The sequence below is a fragment of the Hoplias malabaricus genome, chromosome 3, assembly GCF_029633855.1.
Source record: "Hoplias malabaricus isolate fHopMal1 chromosome 3, fHopMal1.hap1, whole genome shotgun sequence".
Classification (NCBI taxonomy): Eukaryota; Metazoa; Chordata; class Actinopteri; order Characiformes; family Erythrinidae; genus Hoplias; species Hoplias malabaricus.
Window position 1 is genome coordinate 75618931 of NC_089802.1, and position 23385 is coordinate 75642315.

General features: G+C 40.5%; 2 protein-coding genes and 1 long non-coding RNA gene across 3 annotated transcripts in view; 1 reads left to right on the plus strand and 2 right to left on the minus strand.

Annotated features, from left to right (window-relative positions):
- Positions 1-23385, plus strand: part of LOC136692404 (uncharacterized) — a 78863-nt gene that overhangs the window by 18982 nt on the left and 36496 nt on the right. The gene's annotated exons all lie outside the window — the stretch shown is intronic.
- On the minus strand, positions 1788-7033 carry LOC136690802 (GTPase IMAP family member 9-like). The gene is made up of 3 exons (XM_066662815.1): positions 6840-7033; positions 3854-4659; positions 1788-2077 (listed from the first exon to the last, which is right to left on the minus strand). Exons 1-3 carry the CDS (start codon positions 7031-7033, stop codon positions 1788-1790), a joined length of 1290 nt encoding a protein of 429 aa, XP_066518912.1.
- The window catches only part of LOC136692846 (GTPase IMAP family member 9-like), a 33036-nt gene continuing 19306 nt past the window's right edge, over positions 9656-23385 (minus strand). Inside the window, exon 2 of the transcript XR_010801991.1 lies at positions 9656-9811. The gene's annotated coding sequence lies outside the window, so the exon portion shown is untranslated. The remainder of the gene's footprint in view (positions 9812-23385) is intronic.

Consider the following 23385-nt stretch of genomic DNA (forward strand, 5'->3'; position numbering starts at 1 on the left):
TGTACTTAAGTATCAAATGTAAAATTACCATGATTTATGTTTCATTAATTTATTGTCTGTAACCCTTATCCAGTTGAGGGTCGCGGTGGGTCCGGAACCACTGATATGCATAAATCCTTAGTGATTTATGATAAATAACTACTTGTGCGGTTGGAATCTGCTTATTATTTATTGCATTTTATCATGACAGCATTTTGTAGCATTATAACAAACAAATATAAAATAAAATATGCTTCAGTCCACCTGCTGAAAAAAACAAAACAAAACAAAAACATAAAATATATTCTCACACTTACAGTAAAATGCATTGTAATATACATCTGGTCAAAGCTGATGTGATTCTTATAGTTTGTTAAAAAAAACCCTCTCATTCAAGTGTTTAGAAAGCAAATGGACCATCTACTTGCAGCTGAAATGTTGTTTACAAAATCAAGTCAAATGCATCTCTCTCAGTCCTCAGAGTAGCTGTGAGGCTAATTCTAACAAAGAGCCTGAAACTCAAAGGAATCCATATTAAGAGACATTAAGAAATATAAGTTTGTTAGTGAACAGGTATTTGCCACTAAACCCTGGCCGTTTTACAGGGAACACTGTGGAAAAAATACAGAAAGAAAAGTGTAAACAAAGTTAGTGTCCCTTGGAAATAAATGTATGTTGTTACAGGGAAGAACCACAAGGGGAGGCTCAAATCGTTAAATAAAAGTAATGTGATCATAGACTACATCTGATTTACACAGAGTATTATATTTACAGACAAATAATACAGCCACAAATAAATAATATACTATAGTACATGTAAATTGTAAATGAGAAAAAAAAATTGTACCACACACACACACACACACTATTATACACTGAAGGATTTAACTGAATATCATTCATATCAAGGAAGATTTACATTCTGATATAGTCCATTTAAAGATAATGGTACAGAGCTTGATACAAATATAAATAAGCATACGTTGTCCCTGCATAGCTTCATTTTACAGTACCAATACAGTAATAATACAGTTTGTAAACGGCCATCCTTATGGGGGACCCACTTCTTATAAGAAGCATAAACTGGTCCATTCAGGAACCACCAAGCAATTTGATTCTTCATTTAATATGAATTCTGTGATATTTATTCATTCATTCATTCATTCATTATCTGTAACCCTTATCCAGTTCAGGGTCACGGTGGGTCCAGAGCCTACCTGGAATCATTGGGTGCAAGGCGGGAATACACCCTGGAGGGGGCACCAGTCCTTCACAGGGCTACACACACACTCACACCTACAGACACTTTTTGAGTTGCCAATCCACCTACCAACATGTGTTTTTGGAGCACCCGAAGGAAACCCACGCAGACACAGAGGACACACCACATTCCTCACAGACAGTCACCCAGAGGAATCCCATGCAGACACAGGGAGAACACACCACACTCTTTACAGACAGTCACCCGGAGGAAACCTATGCAGACACAGGGAGAACACACCACACTCCTCACAGACAGTCACCCGGAGGAAACCCATGTGGACACAGGGAGAACACACCACACTCCTCACAGACAGTCACCCGGAGGAAACCCATGTGGACACACGGAGAACACACCACACTCCTCACAGACAGTCACCCGGAGGAAACCCACGCAGACACAGGGAGAACACACCACACTCCTCACAGCGGGAATCGAACCCTTCCTGCTGTGCCAACATGCCGCTGTGATATTTATTATGTACAGTAATTTTTTGCTTTCATAGTCACAGCTCGCTAATTCTTTTGTGGTAAAATGACTGATGTTTTTATATGTGGTGTTTTGTTTCTTGCAGAGTGTTTGAACTTTCTCTTGCCACTCTTACAGCATCAATCAGCCACAAAGCCAGGGGGATTGCTACTGCAATTCCAATAACAATTCCCACACCTGACCCTGTTACTCCATATGCAGATCCAACTACTGATCCGATAAGAGCACCAATGATAGTCAGGGCAATCAGTGCTGCTGGTTTCATGTAATAGCGCGCAAGTGACATCATCTCATCTCGAAACTTGCTCTTGATTGCTGCGATGTCCACAGGCTGGTCATCTTCATTCACTGTAACAAGATAAAAAAGAAACAAACGATCTACTCGAGTGGGGTGTAAACCCAGGGAAACACTCACCTGTACATAGATCTTCAAATATCTTCAAACATGGCTCTCAATCAGAATCAGAATCAGAAATACTTTATTGATCCCAGGGGGAAATTGCAATTTTTACAGTAGCAGCCAGTTGTAAAAGAATAAACACTCTAAGAAAAATTTAACACAAAAGGAATTTTACAATATGTACACATCTATAATAATAAATACGGATATACTGTATACAGCAGTATGAGTATTGCACATTTGAGTTGTTACACTCATAATTAAAAATTGTTCTATTGTTATTACTGTACATGTGAAAGGTGTCGTGCTTTAAGTGTGGAGTTATAAAGTCTGGTAGCCACTGGTAGGAATGACCTCCTGTGGCGCTCTGTAGTGCATTTTGGCTGAATGAGTCTTGCACTGAACGTGCTCCTGTGTCTCATTACCATGTGATAAAGAGGGTGGGAGCCATTATCCATGATAGCCTGCAGTTTAGACAGCATCCTCCTCTCAGACACTGCCGTCAGCGAGTCCAGCTCTACACCCACAACCTCACTGGCTCTACGGATCAATTTATTAAGTCTGTTGGCATCTGCCACCCTCAACCCGCTGCCCCAACATGCAACAGCATAAAGGATGGCACTGGCCACAACTGACTCATAAAAAATCCTCAGCATAGTTCTGCAGATGTTGAAGGACCTCAGACGCCTCAGAAAATAGAGACGACTTTGGCCCTTCTTGTAAAGGTTGTTTTCTTAGTGTTTCTCAGTGTTCTTAGCCCAGTCCAGTTTATTGTCAATGTGTACGCCCAGATATTTATAGTCCTCCACAATGTCCACATTGACCCCCCTGATGGACACAGGGGTCACCGGCGTTTTGTCCCTCCTCAGGTCCACCACCAGCTCCTTTGTCTTTGTCACGTTGAGCTGCAGATGGTTCAGCTCACACCACGCAACAAAGTCGTTCACCGTCTCCCTGTACTCATCCTCATCACCCCTGCTGATACATCCAACAAGTGCAGAGTCATCAGAAAACTTCTGGAGGTGGCAAGTCTCTGTGCAGTAGTTGAAATCAGTGGTGTAGAGGGTGAAGAGGAAGGGAGAGAGGACAGTTCCCTGCGGGGCTCCAGTATTGATGACCACTCTGTCTGACACACAGTGCTGCAGACGTACATACTGTGGTCTGCCAGTCAGGTAGTCAACAATCCAGGACACGAGGGGGGCGTCTACCTGCATCGCGTTCATCTTGTCACCCAGAAGAGCAGGCTGAATGGTGTTAAACGCACTGGAGAAGTCAAAAAACATGACCCTCACAGTGCCGCCTGGCTTATCCAGGTGAGCATACACTCGGTTCAGCAGGTAGATGATGGCATCCTCAACCCCCAGACGAGGCTGGTAGGCGAACTGGAGGGGGTCTAGAAGTGGCTGGACCATGGGCCGGAGGTGATCCAGGACAAGTCTCTCCATGGTCTTCATGATGTGGGACGTCAGTGCCACCGGCCTGTAGTCCTTGATGTCACTGGGCCGCGGAGTCTTTGGCACAGGAACAATGCAGGACGTCTTCCACATCACCGGGACCCTCTGGAGACTCAGGCTCATGTTGAAGACATGTTGCAGGACTCCACAAAGTTGGGTGGCACAGGCTTTAAGCACCCTGGGTTCAACCTAGGGGCTGTACCAGTTAATTGAGAAAAGGAGTCAAAATAACATTTTTAGAAATATATTTACGGACAAGATAATACTCACTACTAGGACGGTCTCCCTGAAAACTTCCACGTCGTTGCCGAAGAACAGTTTCCTCAGCTTGTCTTTTATACTGGTTAATTCTTGTCTGATACCCCATTTTCAGCCGTTCTTCTCTGTCCTCGTACATTTTTTTCATTTCTGTGATGTTCTTTGGAATTTTGCTCTGCATATATTCATAGTACATCTGCGGCAGGAAGAAATCACCACAGTTTCCTTCCACCATTTTGTCTATTTCCTGGAGGAACCCAGGGACCTGGTCTTCAGAACGGAGGACATAGTGTCTGTTTCCACATTTTTCCAGCAGTCTGTTTGCTTTCTGAATGTACTGTCTGACTGCAGGTTCCTCCACTTCTTCATCACATAAGAACAGCACCATTGTGTGTTTCCAGACCCTCTCAGACAGAAGCTCCATGCGCCGATTCAGTGTTTTAAGTTCTTTTACAGAAGGTCCATCAGTACAACTTTTAACACGCAGCACCACAATCAGAGCATGGGGTCCTGGAGGGCAGAGAGTCATGCTTCGGGCCATTTCATGTTTAATTTTATCAGGGGTATTATATAAAGAATATCTGCCCCAATCTGGAGTGTCCACCAGGCAGATCCTCCTTCCTCTAGCTTCTCCTTCACGTAAAACACATGATCCTATCTCCCCCTTAGGTTCTTTGCTGCCCAACAGGAGTCTGGCCACTTTACTCTTCCCAGCTCCAACTTTCCCCAGCAGCACAATCCTCAGCTCTGAAACAAAAGACAATAAAGTAGAAAATAATAATAATAAAATAAAAAATATATTTTTTTTTACTTCAGTTCTGTGGAGGTGGTTTGGTTACAAAATAACTGATGTACAATAAACAGTGGTATTGTGTAAAAACATATTTTATTTAATATGATTAATAGTAATATAACATTTATTTTATTGCAATAGTTTTGAAATTAATAAAAGTATTTTATGTTTATAGTGTTATAGTGTTATGTTTATATCACCAAGAATATTGCTATCGCCAAAATACCCTGAAATATCGTGATATTATTTTAGGGCAATATCATCCACCCCTTCTGGCAACTATGAACAAGGAATACAAGCTGTGTTACTGTGTTAAATCCCAAAATAAAACTTGCAGTGTTGCTATTTTATTGTTTGGGATTATTAGAACCAAACCTGAATCTTAACACATATATTTACAGATTCAATCAGACTTAAGTAATCAACATGTCTAACCTGTTTTTGGTGAGATTCCTTCTGATGTGGCCATGTTGATTGTGAGTGAATCAGATTCGAAGATCCTGTGAAATTCCTTTTAGAATATTACTTGTACATTGTGCAGTATTCTGTAAAACAAATATTTTAAAATCTCATGAATTCATGTGACCTGGACAAAAGCAAAACAAGCCATTGTTTAGCTTTAGAAAATGTGTGCTAAGGGTTTTCTATACATTCTGCTTCTTGCAAGTTGCCAAGTATATGTTTAGTTTCACTTTCATTTGTGTCCTGATAATTTGTCATAAAACCCGCAAACGTTCACTTCTGCTTAATTCTGCTGTTTATTTTACAGTAAAACATGATAAATCTTATTTAAAAATGTAAAGGAGGAGTGACAAATGGAAACACTGCTGGAATGAACTGCATCACAATCTGTTACTGTTGACACAAACAACACAGGAACTGGATTTTATTAACGCATTTTTAGACACATCACATGTATGAATAAAACACACATTGATAGAAGTTTAAACACTTACCTTTGGTGATATGCCCTCCAGCAATTTTTTTCCTGATAATTTGATATTAAAGTGCCTCTGGAAGTGCTCAGGTGAGAAAGGATCAGGAAAAACACACCTTGTGATTATAAGGGGTCGTGTCCTCTGTCATACGATCTTAATGCAGGGTAAAGGTAACAATGGATCACTTCTGAGCTTCCTGAGTGGCATTTTTGTTAAATAAGCAATTAGACTATAATAAAATAAAATAAAAAAAAATTAATTAATAAAAAATATCACAGTGTAGCCAAAGAGCAGTATATTTTATAGGGAAAATACAGCAAACGAAATGTATACTTAAAATGAAGGCCTTTCATAGAAAAAACGGCAACACAGTGCAACCACGGAAGAGATTCAGCAGTAACGGCTCAGCTAGTTTTTCTTCGCACTTAAATTAGGGATCCTATACAGACAGAAACCTGTAAATTACATAATCGATATTTATCGATACCTCATATCGGCCACAAGAGGGGACACTGAGCTTTCATTTGACCCCTCGTTCAAGTTAATGGCGCACCTTTCGCTCGTGCACTGTAATCCAGAGGAGTTTACCCAGAGGAACTGTATACTCAATTTTTGACACTTTGGGGATTTATTACCCCAATTTAACTTAACGGAAAAATAGCTACAAACCTAGTAAGTCAACTACTGCGAGTCAGAACCCAATACCACCCAATATGGCTTGTCATGGCCCAAACACAAGCCATGCAATGTATATTTGTAGTAATTCAGTAGTATTTTTTTTTTTTTACCAAAAACACTTGGAGTTGCCCAAAGGACACTTCAAACACCACGTGACCATGTATTTAGACTTTATAAATATATATTAAAAAAATGTGGGAAAAAACTTCAAGAAAAAAATAACAGTGAGTGTGTAAATAGTTTGTCATTCAGGAGTAAATAGGAAGTATGCTAAGAGAGCATCAACCAATATCACATATCGTCCCTGTCCCATTAAAAACACGTATCTCCCAAAATAACAACTTTACACGAGAAGGGAAAAGCTGTCATTTTTAATGGACGTCAATGTAAAAAGATTTTTTATTCTAGAAAAATGGTAGAATATGTGTTTTGTGTGTTTTATACGAAGAAGGTGAATAGCACCTGATGGTTGTTTGGGGAGACCTCATAACCCCAAGATGCTACCATTTGATTCAATCCTCTTACAGTGAGCTTTGGAGAACTTTTTAATTCTTTCATCATCCTTCTCACTGTGCGTGGTGCAAGATACACTTGCGTCCTCTTCCAGGCTCGTTTGTCACAGTTTGTCACAGTTCCAGATGTTTTGAACTCTTTGATGATTTCTCTGACTGTAGATGAGGGCATGTGCAGGTGAGTGGCTATTTTCTTGTAGCCACTGCGTGATTTATGAAGGTCGACACACATCTGCTTTACTCGAATAGTGTCTTCTCTTGTCTTTCCCATGTTTAAGAGTGAGTAAGAGAAATAGACCTCTGTGTAACGCCATATTTATACCCCAGGGAAACAGGAAGTGATGAATGACTAATTAAAGGTTCCTAGATACTTTGATCCACTTTATACACTGCAGTAGAAATGACATAAATGTTTCAAATACATTTATATCCAAGAAATTGTAAAGGGTGCCAATAATTGTGGAACAGATAATTTTATGGCAAAATAATTATTTCTAAATCACAATGTTTTCTTTCTTTTTTTTCACTTGAGTTGAAGGTTTTCAAATTTTTTTCAGAGTGAGATTATGTTTCTGCAATAAAACAATAATTTATTTAAAGGCTTTAAACACATTTTAACTAGGGGTGCCAATAATTATGGAGGGCGCTGTATTCTCACTTACAAGAAAATGCATTGTAAAGTACAACATCTGGTCAAAGCTGATGTGATTCTTATAGTTTGTTAAAAATAACCCTCTCATTCAAGTGTTTAGAAAGCAAATGGACCATCTACTTGCAGCTGAAATGTTGTTTACAAAATCAAGCGTGACCAGATCTGAGATGGTGAAAAAGAAGACACGTCCTTTATTTGCTACACATGGGAAAACATGGGAGTTTCTTTTTTAATTCATCCGAGAACTACGTTCAGGCATAGCTGCTCGAGCTGAGGGTGGGTACATGAGCTTTGCCTGACGTAAACAAGGACTACTGACGTGCAGACTGACCAATTAAATGTTTACAGAGAAGGTTATCGACCAATAACGGTAGCTCTACAATCAGACCGTCCAATCAGAAGATTTTAGGCTACTTCACCACGCCCCCTTCTCACTCAAGCGAACCAATCGGAGTAGGGGAGGGCGGGACTAGTTTGTGAACGAAACTTCTCGAAGTTCTATGTAAGCTCTAGAAAAACAACATGCCGGACGTTTGTGAAATTCCGCCCTGACATTTTTTAAGTCTAAAAAAGAGGACATCTGGGTAAAAGAGGACGTCTGGTCACACTATAAAATCAAGTCAAATGCATTTCTCTCAGTCCTCAGAGTAGCTGTGAGGCTAATTCTAACAAAGAGCCTGAAACTCAAAGGAATCCATATTAAGAGACATTAAGAAATATAAGTTTGTTAGTGAACAGGTATTTGCCACTAAACCCTGGCCGTTTTACAGGGAACACTGTGGAAAAAATACAGAAAGAAAAGTGTAAACCAAGTTAGTGTCCCTTGGAAATAAATGTATGTTGTTACAGGGAAGAACCACAAGGGGAGGCTCAAATCGTTAAATAAAAGTAATCTGATCATAGACTACATCTGATTTACACAGTATTATATTTACAGACAAATAATACAGCCACAAATAAATAATATACTATAGTACATGTAAAGCGTAAATGAGAAACAAAAAACTAGACAAAATTGTACCACACACACACACACACACACACACACTATTATACACTGAAGGATTTAACTGAATATCATTCAGATCAAGGAATATTTACATTCTGATATAGTCCATCTAAAAGTAATGGTACAGAGCTTGGTACAAAGAGAATTGAGCATACGTTGTCCCTGCATAGCTTCATTTTACAGTACCAATACAGTAATAATACAGTTTATAAACGGCCATGCTTATGGTGGACCCACTTCTTATAAGAAGCATAAACGGGTTTATTCAGGAATCACCAAGCAATTTGATTCTTAATTTCATATGAGTTCTGTGACATTTATTATGTACAGTAATTGTTTGCTTTCATTGTCACAGCTGGCTAATTTTCTTATATGATAAAGATGTCTGATGTGTGTTGATTTGTTTCTTGCAGAGTGTTTGAACTGTCTCTTGTCACACTTACAGCATCAATCAGCCACACAGCCAGGGGGATTGCTACTGCAAATCCAATGACAATTCCCTCACCTGACCCTGTTACTCCATTTCTAGACCCAACTACTAATCCTATAAGAGCACCAATGAAAGTCAGTGCAATCAGTGCTGCTGGTTTTATGTAATGACCTGGAACTGTCATCATCTCATCTCGATAATTGCTCTTCATTGCTGTGTCCACAGGCTGGTCATCTTCATTCACTGTAACAAGGTAAAAAGAAACAAATGATAGAACTGAGTGAGATTTAGCAAACCAAGGAGAACATTTGTATATGGATTGTGGCCTTCAAATATGGCTCGCTACCTAGGGCTTGCAAACATCTGGGGCACACAGGATACTTGAAATTAGCAGTTTATATAACAATTTAGGATAAATATTTTCATATAATTTTTTTTTTTTGCCCTGTGAAGGACTGGCGCCCCCTCCAGGGTGTATTCCTGCCTTGCGCCCAATGATTCCCGGTAGTCTCTGGACCCACCGCGACCCTGAACTGGATAAGGGTTACAGATAATGAATGAATGAATTAATTAATTTTCATATAATTTTTCCCCATAAAATTATAACTCATAAATAAAATAACTAAGATAAGATTTACTGGAATTCTGTGAAACTGAGGATAACACTCACGAGTAGGAGGGTCTCCCTGAAGACTTCCACGTCGTCCCCTAAAGAAAGTTTCCTCAGCTTCTTTTTGATGCGGACTAATTCTTGTCTGATACCCTCATTTTCATTTCTCATTTATAGCAAGTCTGTCCCATTCTGGAGTGTCCACCAGGCAGATCCTCCTTCCTCTAGATTCTCCTTCATGTAAAACACATGATCCTATCTTCCCCTTAGGTTCCTTGCTGCCCAACAGGAGTCTGGCCACTTTACTCTTCCCAGCTCCAACTTTCCCCAGCAGCACAATCCTCAGCTCTGAAACAAAAGGCAAGAAAGTAAAAAAAAAAAATAATAAAATAAAATGTAAAATTGTGTGGACTGACTATGAAGAAGCAATACAATCTGTACAAAATAAATCTGTATTATTTTACGCCTCATGAATCTTAACACATTTATTTACAGATTCAATCACATTTAAGCAAAAAGTAATCAACATGTTTAACCTGTTTTTGGTGAGATTCCTTCTGACGTGTCCATGTTGATTGTGAGTGAATCAGATTCGAAGATCCTGTGAATTTCCTTTTAGAATATTACTGGTACATTGTGCAGTATTCTGTAAAACAAATTTTTTTAAATCTCATGAATTAACGTGACCTGGACAAAAGCAAATCAAGCCATTGTTTAGCTTTAGATCATTTGTGCCAGGGGTTTGTATAGATTCCTTCTGTAAAACCAACTTGGAGTTTCTTGCAGGTTGTGAAGGGTAGTCTCACTTTCATTTGTGTCCTGAGAACTACTACAGAGTTTTATGAAAAAAATAATTCTGAGATTAAAGTCAGAAAAATACTGAGAAAAAAAATGTGGTGTAATTCTGAAAATGAAGTCAGAATGTCTTGCTGCACGTATAATGCAGCAGACACAACTGCAGTGTAACTGAGGAATGGAGAGTATTGCTGAAGTCATGCTAAGGTACAGATTTCAGGAATAAATACTCAGTCCTCAAACACATTAACACCAGATTGTTATTAGAATTTGGACGCTTAATCTGTGCAAGAACCCGTTTATTCAGAAGAGGGCATGTAGTTTCACAGGATACCATTAATGATCATGAAAATGATGGACCCAGAGGGAGTGGAACTCACAATAAACTAAAGCTATATGGCACTCAGTGGCTGAAATGAAGGGGTTAATCGTCATGTGGATGAAAGCGTTTAATAAATAATTCTGTTCACTTCATCGACTGCTTCTTTCTCATTCTATGGCGCACAGACTGGGAGTTTGTCTAAATATTATAATAAATAATAATTATAACAGTGTTTCTCTAAATATTCTCTGAAGTTTTCCAACTTTATTCTCGGAATCTCTTTTTTCTCTTTTTCCAAAGCTGTGGCCCTAAAACTGTGTTGTATAAAACACACAACTGTTCACTGCTTAATTCTGCTGCTTACTTCACAGTAAAATATGATATTTTTTTAAAATGTAAATGAAGAAGGAAACACTGCTGGAACGAACATGTTACTGTTGACACAAACAATACAGGTACTAGACTTTAGTAACACATTTCTGGACACATTTATGTCACATTTATGAATACAACACACATAGATACAAAATTAAACACTTACTTTTTGTGTGATGTTCTTCAGCAGGTTATTTCCTGGTGCTCTATTTGATCTTAAAAGGCATATGGAAGTGCTCAGGGGAGAAAGGTACAGGACAAAATACACTTTCTGATTAAAAGGGTGTGTCCTCTGTCATACGATATTACAGCAGTGTGACGGTTACAATCAACCACTCCTGAGATTTCTGAGTGGCATTTCTTTAAACAAGTAATAAGTCACTTTTCCAAAATAAAATAAAATAAAAGAATCACAGAGTAAGACAGAAGCAAAGAACAGTATATTTTTATTGAGAAAATGCACCAAACAGAATTGATATATTTTAATGTGTTTGATAGAAAACTGTAACACAGTGCAACAACAGAAGAGCTCCAGCAGCACTGGCTCAGCTGGTTTTGATACTCACTTGAAATAAAACTAGTTTACGGTTCAAAGAATACGTTTTACACCACTAAACAAATACTAGGAAACATTGAAGTGAAAAGCAGTGATCTGTTTCAGATTGGCGTACTTCATAAGTTTATCTCAGGTTTTTATTTGAGAAATAAGGTCATGGATCACATTATACACCGCCTGCTGTTCTTATATTTGTTGTTGTTTTATTTTGTTAAAAATTATTAAAAATTTATAAACAAAGGCAAATGGTGACAGTCACAGTGTTGAAATGGATGTGATGGACTGCCCACTGTATGTAAACACACACATATACACTCTCTTTCTCTCACACACACACACACAGACACACACACACACACACACACACACACACACACACACACACACGGAGAGAGACACATATACATCTATTTTACAAGAATTAAAAGGGGACAGATTAGGGGTCATTTCCTAATGCATGAATATATCAAATACACACACGTATTATTTTAGGGTTGTAATGTGTTTGTGTTTGTGTGTGTGTGTGTGTGTGTGTGTGTGTGTTTGTCTTTGGTATGTGTGTAGGAAGGGCCTTAGTGGTATGTGGTTCAGCAGCTATTTCTGCATTGTTTTTACACACTTCCTTGTTGCTCTTTTAGAAAAGTATGGGCTCAGCAGTTCCAGACACACAGAGTTACACACACATAGTGTGAGAAATGTTGGGGTTTATAAATATTGCACCTGACCTCAGAGTGACCTTTACTTTAGTAAAAGTACAAAAGTATTTATTTTTAAATGTAATTAAGTGTTAAAAATAAAATAGAAAATACCACAATTAGTTACTTATTGGATTTTTCTCTTCCACCTTAAATACTGCAGTTAAATTCAAGTGCTACAACTTGGTTTCTTACTGTTATAGTTATTCCACATTAAATACATCTGCATCGTTAAATGCATTCATATTCACACGAAACTCGAACACAAAATGAAACTCTGGACCTTTAAAGCAGTAACCTCTGTGAGGATGATTCTAGAAACAGTATATGAAGGTGATTACACTTCTGTATCATTTTAAAACTAGGCAGTGGTTATCTAGTCTGTCAAGCTTTAGTTGTAGCCTAGTTACATCTGGATTTAAGGTGGAAAGTAAATGACACTAAAGACTGAACTGAGTGGAACTGAATTTTGATTAGCTGTGCATACATCAAAGCTCTGAAACAAAAGGCAGTAATGTAGAAAATAATAACAAAAACTAAAATATAATTTTTTGTTGGGACTTCAGACTTAAGGGGTGCTTGGTTTACAAAATAACTGATGTAAAATAAACATGTGTAAAAATACATTTTATTTAATGTAATTAATAGTAATATAACATTTATTTTGTTGCAATAGTTTGGTTTTGAAATTAATAAAAGTATTTTTCAGTGTTTTGTTCATATCACCAAGAATATGGTTATCGCCAAAATACTCTGAAATATCGTGATATTATTTTAAGGCAATATCGCCCACCCCCTACTAGCAACTATGAACAAGGAATAGAAGCTTTCATAGAAAAAACTGCAACACAGTGCAACCACGGAAGAGATTCACCAGTAACGGCTCAGCTGGTTTTTCTTCGCACTTAAAATGGGATCATATACAGACAGAAGCCTGTAAATGATATAATCATGCGATACCTCATATCGGCCACTAGAGGGGACACAGCTTTCATTTGACTCCTCGTTCAAGGTAATGGCGCAACTTTCGCTCATGCGCTCTAATCCAGAGGAGTTTACCCAGAGGAGCTGTATACTCGATTGTTGACACTTTGGGGATTTGTTACCCCAGTTTAACTGAACGGAAAAATAGATACAAACCTAGTAAGTCGACTACTGCGAGTCAGAACCTAATACCATCCAATATGGCTTGTCATGGCCCAAACACAAGCCATGCAATGTATATTTGTAGTAATTCAGTAGTATTTATTTTTTTTACCAAAACACGTGGAGATGCCCAAAGGACACTTGAAACACCACGTGACCCTGTATTTAGACTTGAATAAATATATAAAAAAATAAAGAGTGAAAATACTTCAAGAAAAAAATGACAGTGAGCGTGTAAATAGTTTGACATTCAGGAGTAAAAAAAAACATTTTCACTTTTGATGGACGTCAATGTAAAACGTTTTTTTATTCCAAGTAATTTTGGAGCATTTCTACTGGTCCATTCATCATGACGTTTTTAATTGGACAGTGATGATATACATTTAAGGATTAAAAAAGACAACCTTTGTGAAATTTTATTTGTGATATTACATTTTGTTGTTAACCAAATACTGTTGACTAAAACATTGATTTAATTAATAAATATAGAAACACACTAATTAAAAACCTATTCCTCCATAGACTGGTAAGAACCCACAGTTCACACTGTGTAAAACCACTTACAAATAATGATGTTCATCGCAAAACACTGTAATTAAACATGGTGGAATTGTGAATAGTGTTCTCCCCGTGTCCGCGTGGGTTTCCTCCGGGTGCTCCGGTTTCCTCCCACAGTCCAAAAACACACGTTGCAGGTGGATTGGCGACTTGAAAGTGTCCGTAGGTGTGAGTGTGTGAGTGAATGTGTGTGTGTCTGTGTTGCCCTGTGAAGGACTGGCGTCCCCTCCAGGGTGTATTCCCGCCTTGCGCCCAATGATTCCAGGTAGGCACTGGACCCCCCGTGACCCTAGAATTGGATAAGGGTTACAGATAATGGATGGATGGATGGATGGAATTGTGAAGCCGGTTCTCTCTGAATTGGCCTGTCAGCTCTGTGAGGCTGGAGAAGGCGAATCAATGACACTGAAGAAGCCCACTGACGTTAAACTGAATTCAGAATCTGAATCTGATTTATTGGCTAAATACGTTCACACACACAAGGAATTTGTTTCCAACTGTTAGTACAATGTTTGTGATCAAAGTGTCTTACCAAAACTTCTAATTAAAAAGGTCTTGGTTAATAATGACGTAACATAATGAATATTTAACAACCTAAAATAACCTTGTCATTTGGAAATGATGATCAAAGGGTAAGGTGATTTTGGGAAGGAGAAGCAGAAGCCAGGAGCTGACTTTTCCTTGCCCAAGAACGGGTATAAAACTGTATTTTCTGGGATGGTCAGTCGTGGCTGGACACAGGGCAACTTTTCCAACACTTGTTTGTAAAGCTTTAATTCTTTAAATAAAGCATGAATCCTGATCTTTTTATTTACCTGAAGTCTTGACAGAACTCTTTATTACAAATCATTTTTAATTAACTAACAGTGCTCTTAATAGGGGGGTGTTTTGGACACGATGCTGTGAAAGAAAGTTCAAATAAAAAACAGATTTGCATGAATTTATTTGTAAATGCATCATTTAACACCCCCTTTTCCACAAATTACCACCGTTCCTGAGGATTTTATCATCTGAAACATTTGTGACATGAAGAAGATTCATGTGTTGATTCTGTTGGCTACTGAACAGTCACTCTTCTGAACAGACTGTTTATAAGATACTTCACAACCCTGTGAGGCTTTACATTCTGGTGTCCTTCAAACAACTAAAAAAACCTATAATGGTTCCTATAATCTAAATCAGTTTTCACACAATGTAAACAGACGGGGTGTACTAAAGTTGCCTAAAAAATAGAGACACTTGTTTGGTAAACTAATACGAAGTTAAAATACTGATCAGAATACTGTCACAGTAAGATTCATTGTTAAAGGAGCAATCTGTAATATATTTTCTGTACTTGGTCATAAAATGTCCAGGGTGTGTGGTAATGGATTAAAGAAACTAGAGTAAAGCAGTAGCATCCCCTCGAGCAGTGCTGGAGCAGTATATTCTCTTTGAGAAGTGCCCAGTCCAGAGAAGAGCTCTACTGGAATTTCAGCCTCGGAGCCCACTCTCTGTCCAATCACATTACAGTACAAACCCAGATGTACAAACATAGTCTTCCTGCAATGAAATGACCAAGTGAACAGAGTTAATGTTATATTTTACTGGACCCAAAAAGCCCCTTGTAAAATAATCTTTGACCAGAGACAGAGTAAAATGAGAGGAAATATGTGTTTTGTGTGTTTAACACAAAGAAGGTGAATAATTAATTAATTAATTCATTCATTATCTGTAAGCGCTTATCCAATTCAGGGTCGCAGTGGGTCCAGAGCCTACCTGGAATCATTGGGCGCAAGGCGGGAATACACCCTGGAGGGGGCGCCAGTCCTTCACAGGGCAGGTGAATAATTAAAAAGTGTAAATTGTTTGTTTGTTGTTAAGAAATTGAGGCAGATTCATGTGTGTTACTCTATGGTCTGTGTGTGTTTTAAACAAATTAAAGAGCAAGAATTGTGTTTGAAAACCCTTGAATAAGAAATAAGAACGGAGAAATCATGCTTGGTAGTACACAGCAAATATAAGGGTTTCAAACGTAGGTATATGTTTTAGTTACATGATGTACACTTGGTCATGTGTTTAAATGAATAAAATGGGAAATAAGAAGTGTTTTGCTTATAAAACATTTGCATAAAAGCTTTGCATAGCTGTTTAAGGTGGAAATGTGCATTCAATAAGAAACTGAAGAATAACGCTAATAAGATGCTTAAACGGACTAATTTGAGGTGGAACTAAATGCTTGAATATGAAAATTATGAATAAGAACCAAGGACATGCCTCCTAAAATTACATTTGTGGTTGAAGGGAAAATAACACCAGCCCTGTCTAGTCTAAACATTTAAGGTGGTTTAAACAGTACATTTGTGTAAAAGCAGGGAAAACAACAGCGGCTCTGTCCATTTTGGCCTTTCACTTAAGAAGGTAAATGTTTAGTGACATCACATACAATTGGTTTGTGTGTTTTAAATGGATAAAGTGCAATAACAGATGCTTCAAAAAGTTTCAAAAGCTATAGCGCTAGCTTCGGCTCTTAAGGTGGAACAGAGAATTCAAGAACCCAGCTAACAAAATTACGTTCTCAGAACGCTCCTCTAACATTCCATATTTGTTGTGGGAACGTTGCACTGGAATGTTCCCTCAACGTGAATTTGTCCAGTTTTTTTAATGTTCTCAGAACGTTTTTCCCAAGTTACAAAAACGTTCCGGGAACGTTACCTCAATCTTATTTACACCAATAATTAAACATTCTAGGAACGTTGTCTTGGAACGCTCTTAGAACTTTGCAAAATAATGTTCTTAGACCATACCTATAATGTTCTATTTTGGTTATTGGGAACGTTACATTAGAATGTTCCCTAAACGTGAATTTGTCCAGTTTTTTTTAACATTCTCAGAACGTTTTTCTTAAGTTACAAAAATGTTTCGGGAACATTACCTCAACCTTATATACACCAGTAATTTAACGTTCTTAGAACTTTGCAAAATTATTTTCTTAGAACATTCACATTATGTTCTATTTTGGTTGCTTTTGAATGTTCCCCAACGGTAATCTGTCCTGTTTGCTTAATATTGAAGTTAGGATAACATTCTCAGAATATGACCTCAACTTCATTTGCACCAACAATTTTACTTTCTAGGAACATTGTCTTCGAATGTTCTGAATATGTGCAATGTAAAAACATTCGCCTAACATTCTATTATGACTGTGGAAAATTTGCTTTGGAAATGTTCCCTGAAAGTGAAAAAAAGTACATTTTTCTTGATGTTTCCAGAACATCTTTCCCCTGAATGCTACCTTAACATGATATAGTTTTATTGTCCTTTCTTCTTCACTAATTGCAAGTTAGTAGAATGTACACACTATAACGTCTTTTGTGCACTACAGTGGAGCATTTATTTTGTTGTGTTTGTTTTTTGCACCTTGTGTCAGATATGAGGAACAGTCACCAGTGCAGGGTCAAAAGTTGAGATTTGTTTTTCAAATAATGATCCTATTAACATTCCATTAATTTTCTTAAGATGAATTCTGTGTTTATTTAATTATTATTATTATTATTATTATCATTATTTATATTGTTTATTCACTGCATTTTCCAGGAGTTAAAGCAACACGCTGAAAAAAGAATGATTCATTTAATTATTTATGTCAAAGGGGTGTGTTCCATTTAATAATCATAATAAATCCCATTATATAATTTACATGTACTTATTCTCAAATTATGCATGGATGTAGATGATTTAACTTCATGCGAACCCTAAAAAATGAATGAAGTTAAAAGTGTTATTTTTAACTGTACTAATACTTTTACATAAAACTGAATTGAAAATCATGGTGATGTTCCACTGACCTATAGAGGAAGAGGGAGAAAAGAGCCACCTTCGCTCTTAAACAAAGCATAGCACTGCATAAAGCGCACTATGTAACTTTTGGAGGAGATTAGGAAACCACCCAGTCCCTCTACCCCTTGATTTCAGCACAGTGCTGCAAATGTGAATATCAGTCTGTAACTGTAGGGGGAGCACAAGAGCAAAAATACAACATCTAACCTATTGTTCATTTAAAAGTTAACCCCACATATAGATACCCTCCAGGGTCCATGATGGAACCATAGGGTTAATATGGGCTGTAAAGTAAATGAAGACATTAAGATATCCCACTATGGACCCATGTGGGCCCCCATACAAACAGAGGTACTAGTCCGCCCACATTTATCCAGCCTGGGTTCTGGATTCATGTATTTATATGAATTCACTTTATTCTTTATTCTTTTATTATAAATAACCTTGACCCAACAGTTATGTTCCTTTTCTCATTGTTTATTTTTTACTTACTGTTTTTTTCCAGATATATCAAACCATTTAAATGTAAAATAATAAAGCAATATATTTATGTTTATTTTTTATATTTATATATTTTTTTCTTTGTTGGAAACCATGACTGCAATAAGAGCATTTTGTAGCATTATTACACACAAACATAAATTAAAGCAATATGCTTCAGCCCACCTGCTGAAGAAAAAAATTAAATAAATAAATAAATAAATACATAATTGAAGTTATACTATAACAGAATTTTGGGAGTTGGGCCACGCCCATGCTCCTCCCCCCAGGCCTATTTATACCCTTCAACCTCACGTAATCTCCGTGACAATCAAGTCGCTAGTCTTGCGCTTCCTGCTTGCGTCACTGAATTGCCAACTACCATGGATCTCGACCTGCTCGCCTCTGACCACGAGCTCTTCTCTCCTTCCCCTACTCGATCGCCCAACGCCACCCCGGTCATCAGCACTAGGAGACTGCGTTCGGCAGTCGTCGTGCCTGCCTCACCTGCCACTTCAGCTGGTCCAAGCTCCTCCGCACGCTCTCGCCATTCTCGCTCCACACTCACGGGTCCTGCGCGCGGACGCCGCTCCTCTCCGATTTCTCCTCCTCCCCAGCGACCTCATCGCCGCGACCAGCGCGCTCGGCAGCCCTCTTTCACCGCCGGACGAGTACGGCCCGATCCGGCTTCTCCCGCTTGTCCGTCCATCTCCGACTGGACCGTGGCGGGCCTCCAGAGAGTGCTGCGAGACCGGGGTATCCCCTTCCCTCGTTCAGCCAACAAGAGGACCCCTTTTTTCCCTGTTTTCGGCTCCTACCCCGGAGGATGAGGTCTTTCCCGCTCAACCTACGCCATCGAGCCATGACGTCATTGCACCTGCGACGCGGCGCCGAGGACGCCCCGCGAGGGCCTCCCTCCCCGACTCAGTGCCCCCTGCTGGTGCCACAAATCTGGCTTCTGTCTGCACTACTGGGCCCGACCCTGCCCCAACTTCCGTTTTTTCTCGTTTGTCCCCCCTTTTACGTGCTTCTGATCTTCCTGCTCTCTCTCTCCCTGCTACTACTTCTTCCACCTACCCTGTTTTTTCCTTATCATCCCAACCCCTTCCCTTATCATCCCAACCCCTTCCCTTATCATCCCAACCCTACCCTTATCATCCCAACCCCTACCCTTATCATCCCAACCCCTACCCTTATCATCCCAACCCCTACCCTTATCATCCCAACCCCTACCTCTCACGGGCTTGCAGTATCCCGTTCTTTATCATGCCGATTCTCTCTCCGCAGGTTTTGCAAGTCAACCTCTTGCTCCGGCGCCCCGAGCTCCCGACGCCACATTCTCTCTCTTCACCACTGCTCCAGCTCCTCCTCCTCCCAATGCTCGTGTCTTTAATCCACCCCTGGTGCAGCCCACCCTTCGTCAGCGGATTCTCCAAGGTGCGGACATTGACCTATCCTCTCTATTGCTTCCCTCAGCTTCCTGTACAGCACCCCGCTCCATTGACGTGGGGGACGTGACCCTTTCATTGAAGACTTCAGAGCACAGAGCTTCTAAGCTCCTCACAACTTCCGAATTTGCACTCGAATTTTCCCTCTATCGCGACGTGGTGTGCTCCTCCTTCCCTGCCCGCAGGCAGGAATTGGACGATTACCTCGCCATCATCCTCGATCTCGCAGTCCGTTTTGGAGGCTCTGGTTTTTATGACTACCATCGGCTCTTCTCTGCACGGGCCGCCGCCCGCTTGCAACAGTGGAATATTCCATCCTACTGGGGTGCACTCGACTTGGAGCTCTACTGCCGCATTTTTGCTGGCCGAACTGCACTTTCCTGTGGGTTGTGCGGCAACCCTTCTCATCCCACTTCTGCATGCTCCCAGGTCACCCCGGCGCCCACTCCGGGCCCTAACTTTTCTTTTATCCCTGACCAGGCCCCCAGTCAGCGTATCACCAGTTCTAGCTCCCGTGATGCCCGCGGTAGACGCTTGTTCTTTCTAAATGGCTCCATGATCTGCAATAATTTCAATTCCGCTGGCTGCTTTGCATCTTCCTGCAGGTTCCTTCATGTATGCACCTACTGCGCTCAAGCCCACGCTCGGCCAAGCTGCCCCAAGTGGCCGCCTAAGTTCGGTAACAGCTGACTGATCCGTTTTCTCTCCACCCCTGTCAACGTTCCTGAGCTCGCAAACTGCCTCTCGCGCCACCCTGACCCTGCATTCGTATGTTATCTCCTTGATGGTCTATTGTTTGGTTTCTCCCCAGGTTTGGTGGTTCTGCCCGTCTCCTCGTTCCATGCCTCCAACCTTCTCTCCGCCGAATCGGAGCCTGATGTGGTTACTTCTCTTCTGGCCAAAGAAGTCTCGGAGGGTTTTATGATGGGCCCCTATTCTTCCCCCCCATTTTCTACTTTCCGAATTAACCCCATCGGCGTTGCCACTCGAAAATATTCTGGTAAGAAGCGGCTCGTCATCGACTTATCAGCCCCGCGCGGTTCTTCTGTGCCCTCAATAAACAGTCTCGTGCCCAGCTCGGAATTTTCCCTCTGCTATGCTCGGGTCGACGATGCCATATCACTGATTAAGCTCCTTGGCCGCGGCACTTGGCTGGCTAAAGCGGACGTGGTCTCCGCTTTCAAAATCATTCCCCTCCATCCTGACTTCTGGCACCTGTTTGGGGTGAAATGGCGGGGACAATTCTACTTCGCAGTTCGACTGACCTTCGGCTGTAAGAGCAGACCCAAGATTTTTGACACACTTGCCGAGGCTCTTTCATGGATCCTCCTTAACGTCTATGATGTCCCGTATATGGTACACCTCCTGGATGATTTCTTGGTCCTTGACTTGCCGTCCTCCCCTCCAGCCCGCTGCATCACTTCTCTCACTGCTGCTTTCCGTCGCCTGGGCATTCCCTTGTCTTCCGAGAAAACCATCGGCCCCGCCACCTCACTTGAGTTTTTGGGCATCTTTCTGGATTCAGTTTCTTTTCGTGCTTCACTCCCACACGACAAGCTGGCCCGCATTACTGAATTCCTCTCTGAATTTCTTTCTCTTCGACGTGTCACCAAACGACAACTCCTCTCCCTTTTAGGGCATCTTAATTTCGCGATGAGTGTTGTCCCACAAGGTCGTTCCTTCATCTCTCATTTGCTGCACCTAGCCTCTTCAGCCTCTTCTCTCTCTCAGTTTATATCCCTGGACCAAGCCTGCGCTTCAGAGCTACAATTCTGGTTGCTCCTCCTCCGCAGATGGAATGGCATCTCTTTCTTTTACAATGACGCACTAGCTAACCCAGAGGACGTTGATTTGTTCATCGACGCAGCCCCGTCCGTGGGGTGTGGAGGTTTTTACAAGGGACACTGGTTTGCATCCTCCTGGCCTGATCAATTCACCCGTCTAGCGCTAGACTGTGGTGACTCCATTGCGCTCCGCGAACTCTTTCCGGCTGTCATTGCTGCAGTTCTTTGGGGACATGAATGGACCGGCCGAGTTATCCTTCTCCATTCAGATAATGAATCAGTCGTTCATATTATTAATAAAGGACGCTCCAGTTCGCTCAGTCTCATGCCATTCGTCCGCCGCCTCACTTGGCACTCAGTCATCCATCAATTTCTATTAAAATCTGTTTACATTCCTGGTCACATTAACCCTATTGCTGACTCTCTGTCTCGTTTCCAATTTCAGAAGTTCAAGCTATTGGCTCCACAGTCCGACCTGCATTCTACTCCCATTCCACCATTTTCGGACCTCATCTTCCATCTTCCCACACACTCAGCAATCTGACTCTAAGATCCCAGGATTTAATCCTGAAATCTCTGGCACCAAACACCTTGTCTACTTACTGGACTGGATGGCAGTGCTTTCGACGCTTCCATCATATACACTCTATACCGTTCCCTTCTTCTGATCTACACTCTTTCACAGCATTCCTCTCATTCACTAGTTCTCAATTTTCTATTCGTTCATCCACTTTAAAAAAGCTATACAGCCACTCGCCACTGGTTTCAGTCCCACTTACGACGAATCCTTTCACGTAGTAATCTTAACCCATCACATTTTTCCGCTCACTCTTTCAGGATCGGTGCTGCCTCTACAGCTTACCATCAAGGCCTTTCAGATCATACCATCTCCTCCCTCTTCTAAAAATTAATCTTCTAACGGGGGGGCCTGGTTCTACACATGCTCAAAACCGCGCTGAACTCCATCCCAAATTCCTCTGAGTTCGCCCCCCCGTTCCAAACTATAGGGCGTGGACCATACTAGCAAAATAATAATAAAAAATTTAATTCACCTTTATTTGGTGGAAAAAAAAAATCACACATTAAGAAATAATGTGATGAAATCATCATGAATGAAATGTGTGCCACAATTATTGGCGCCCCTGGTGTATATACTTTGTACAACCTCCTTTTACCAACAAGACAGCACTTAATCTTCTCCTATAACTCTTGGTTGGGATGGGAGAATACAGAAAGAGGGATCTTCGACCATTGCTCTTTGCACAACCTCTCTAAATTGTCCAGAAGCCTGGGTCTTCTCCCATGCGCTCTCCTCTTCAGCTCACCCCACAGGTTTTCTTTTGGGCTGAGGTCTGGGGACTGAGATGGCCATGAGAGGAGCTTGATTTTGTGCCTTGTGAACCATTTTTGAGTTGATTTGGTGACATCTTTAGGGTCATTATCTTGCTGAAAGACCCGGTGACGACCCATCTTCAGCTTTCGGGCCGAGGCCACCAGATTCTGATTCAAAATGTCCTGATATTTCAAAGAGTTCATGATCCAATGTGTCCTTACAAGTTTCCGAGGTCCTTTGGAGGAGAAACAGGCCCACAGCATCACAGATCCTCCCCCATACTTAACAGTGGGCATGAGGTGTTTTTCTGCGTAGTCATCCTTGGTGTTACATCAGACCAACTTAGAATGTTTGTTGCTAATAAGCTCTATCTTGGTCTCATCTGACCAAAGCACACGGTCCCAGTTCAAATTCCAGTACCGCTTTGCAAACTCCACCCGTTTATGCTTATGAGTATAACTCAGAAAAGGCTTTCTCCATGCATGCCTCCCAAACAGCTTGTTGGCATGTGGATAGCACTTGATGGTTGTTTGGGAGACCTCTTAACCCCAAGATGCTACCATTTGATTCAATTCTCTTACAGTGAGCTTTGGATAACTTTTTTCTTCTCT

Bases quoted from the DNA above. Each gene is read 5' to 3' on its own strand.
- LOC136690802 (XM_066662815.1), bottom strand. From the start codon at position 7,033: ATGGGAAAGACAAGAGAAGACACTATTCGAGTAAAGCAGATGTGTGTC. The intron at 4,660-6,839 runs GTATCTTGCACC...CCACCTCCACAG, and splicing joins GCCTGGAAGAGGACGCAAGT to AACTGAAGTAAAAAAAAATA. The intron at 2,078-3,853 runs GTGAGTATTATC...ATCTTGTTACAG, and splicing joins TCAGGGAGACCGTCCTAGTA to TGAATGAAGATGACCAGCCT.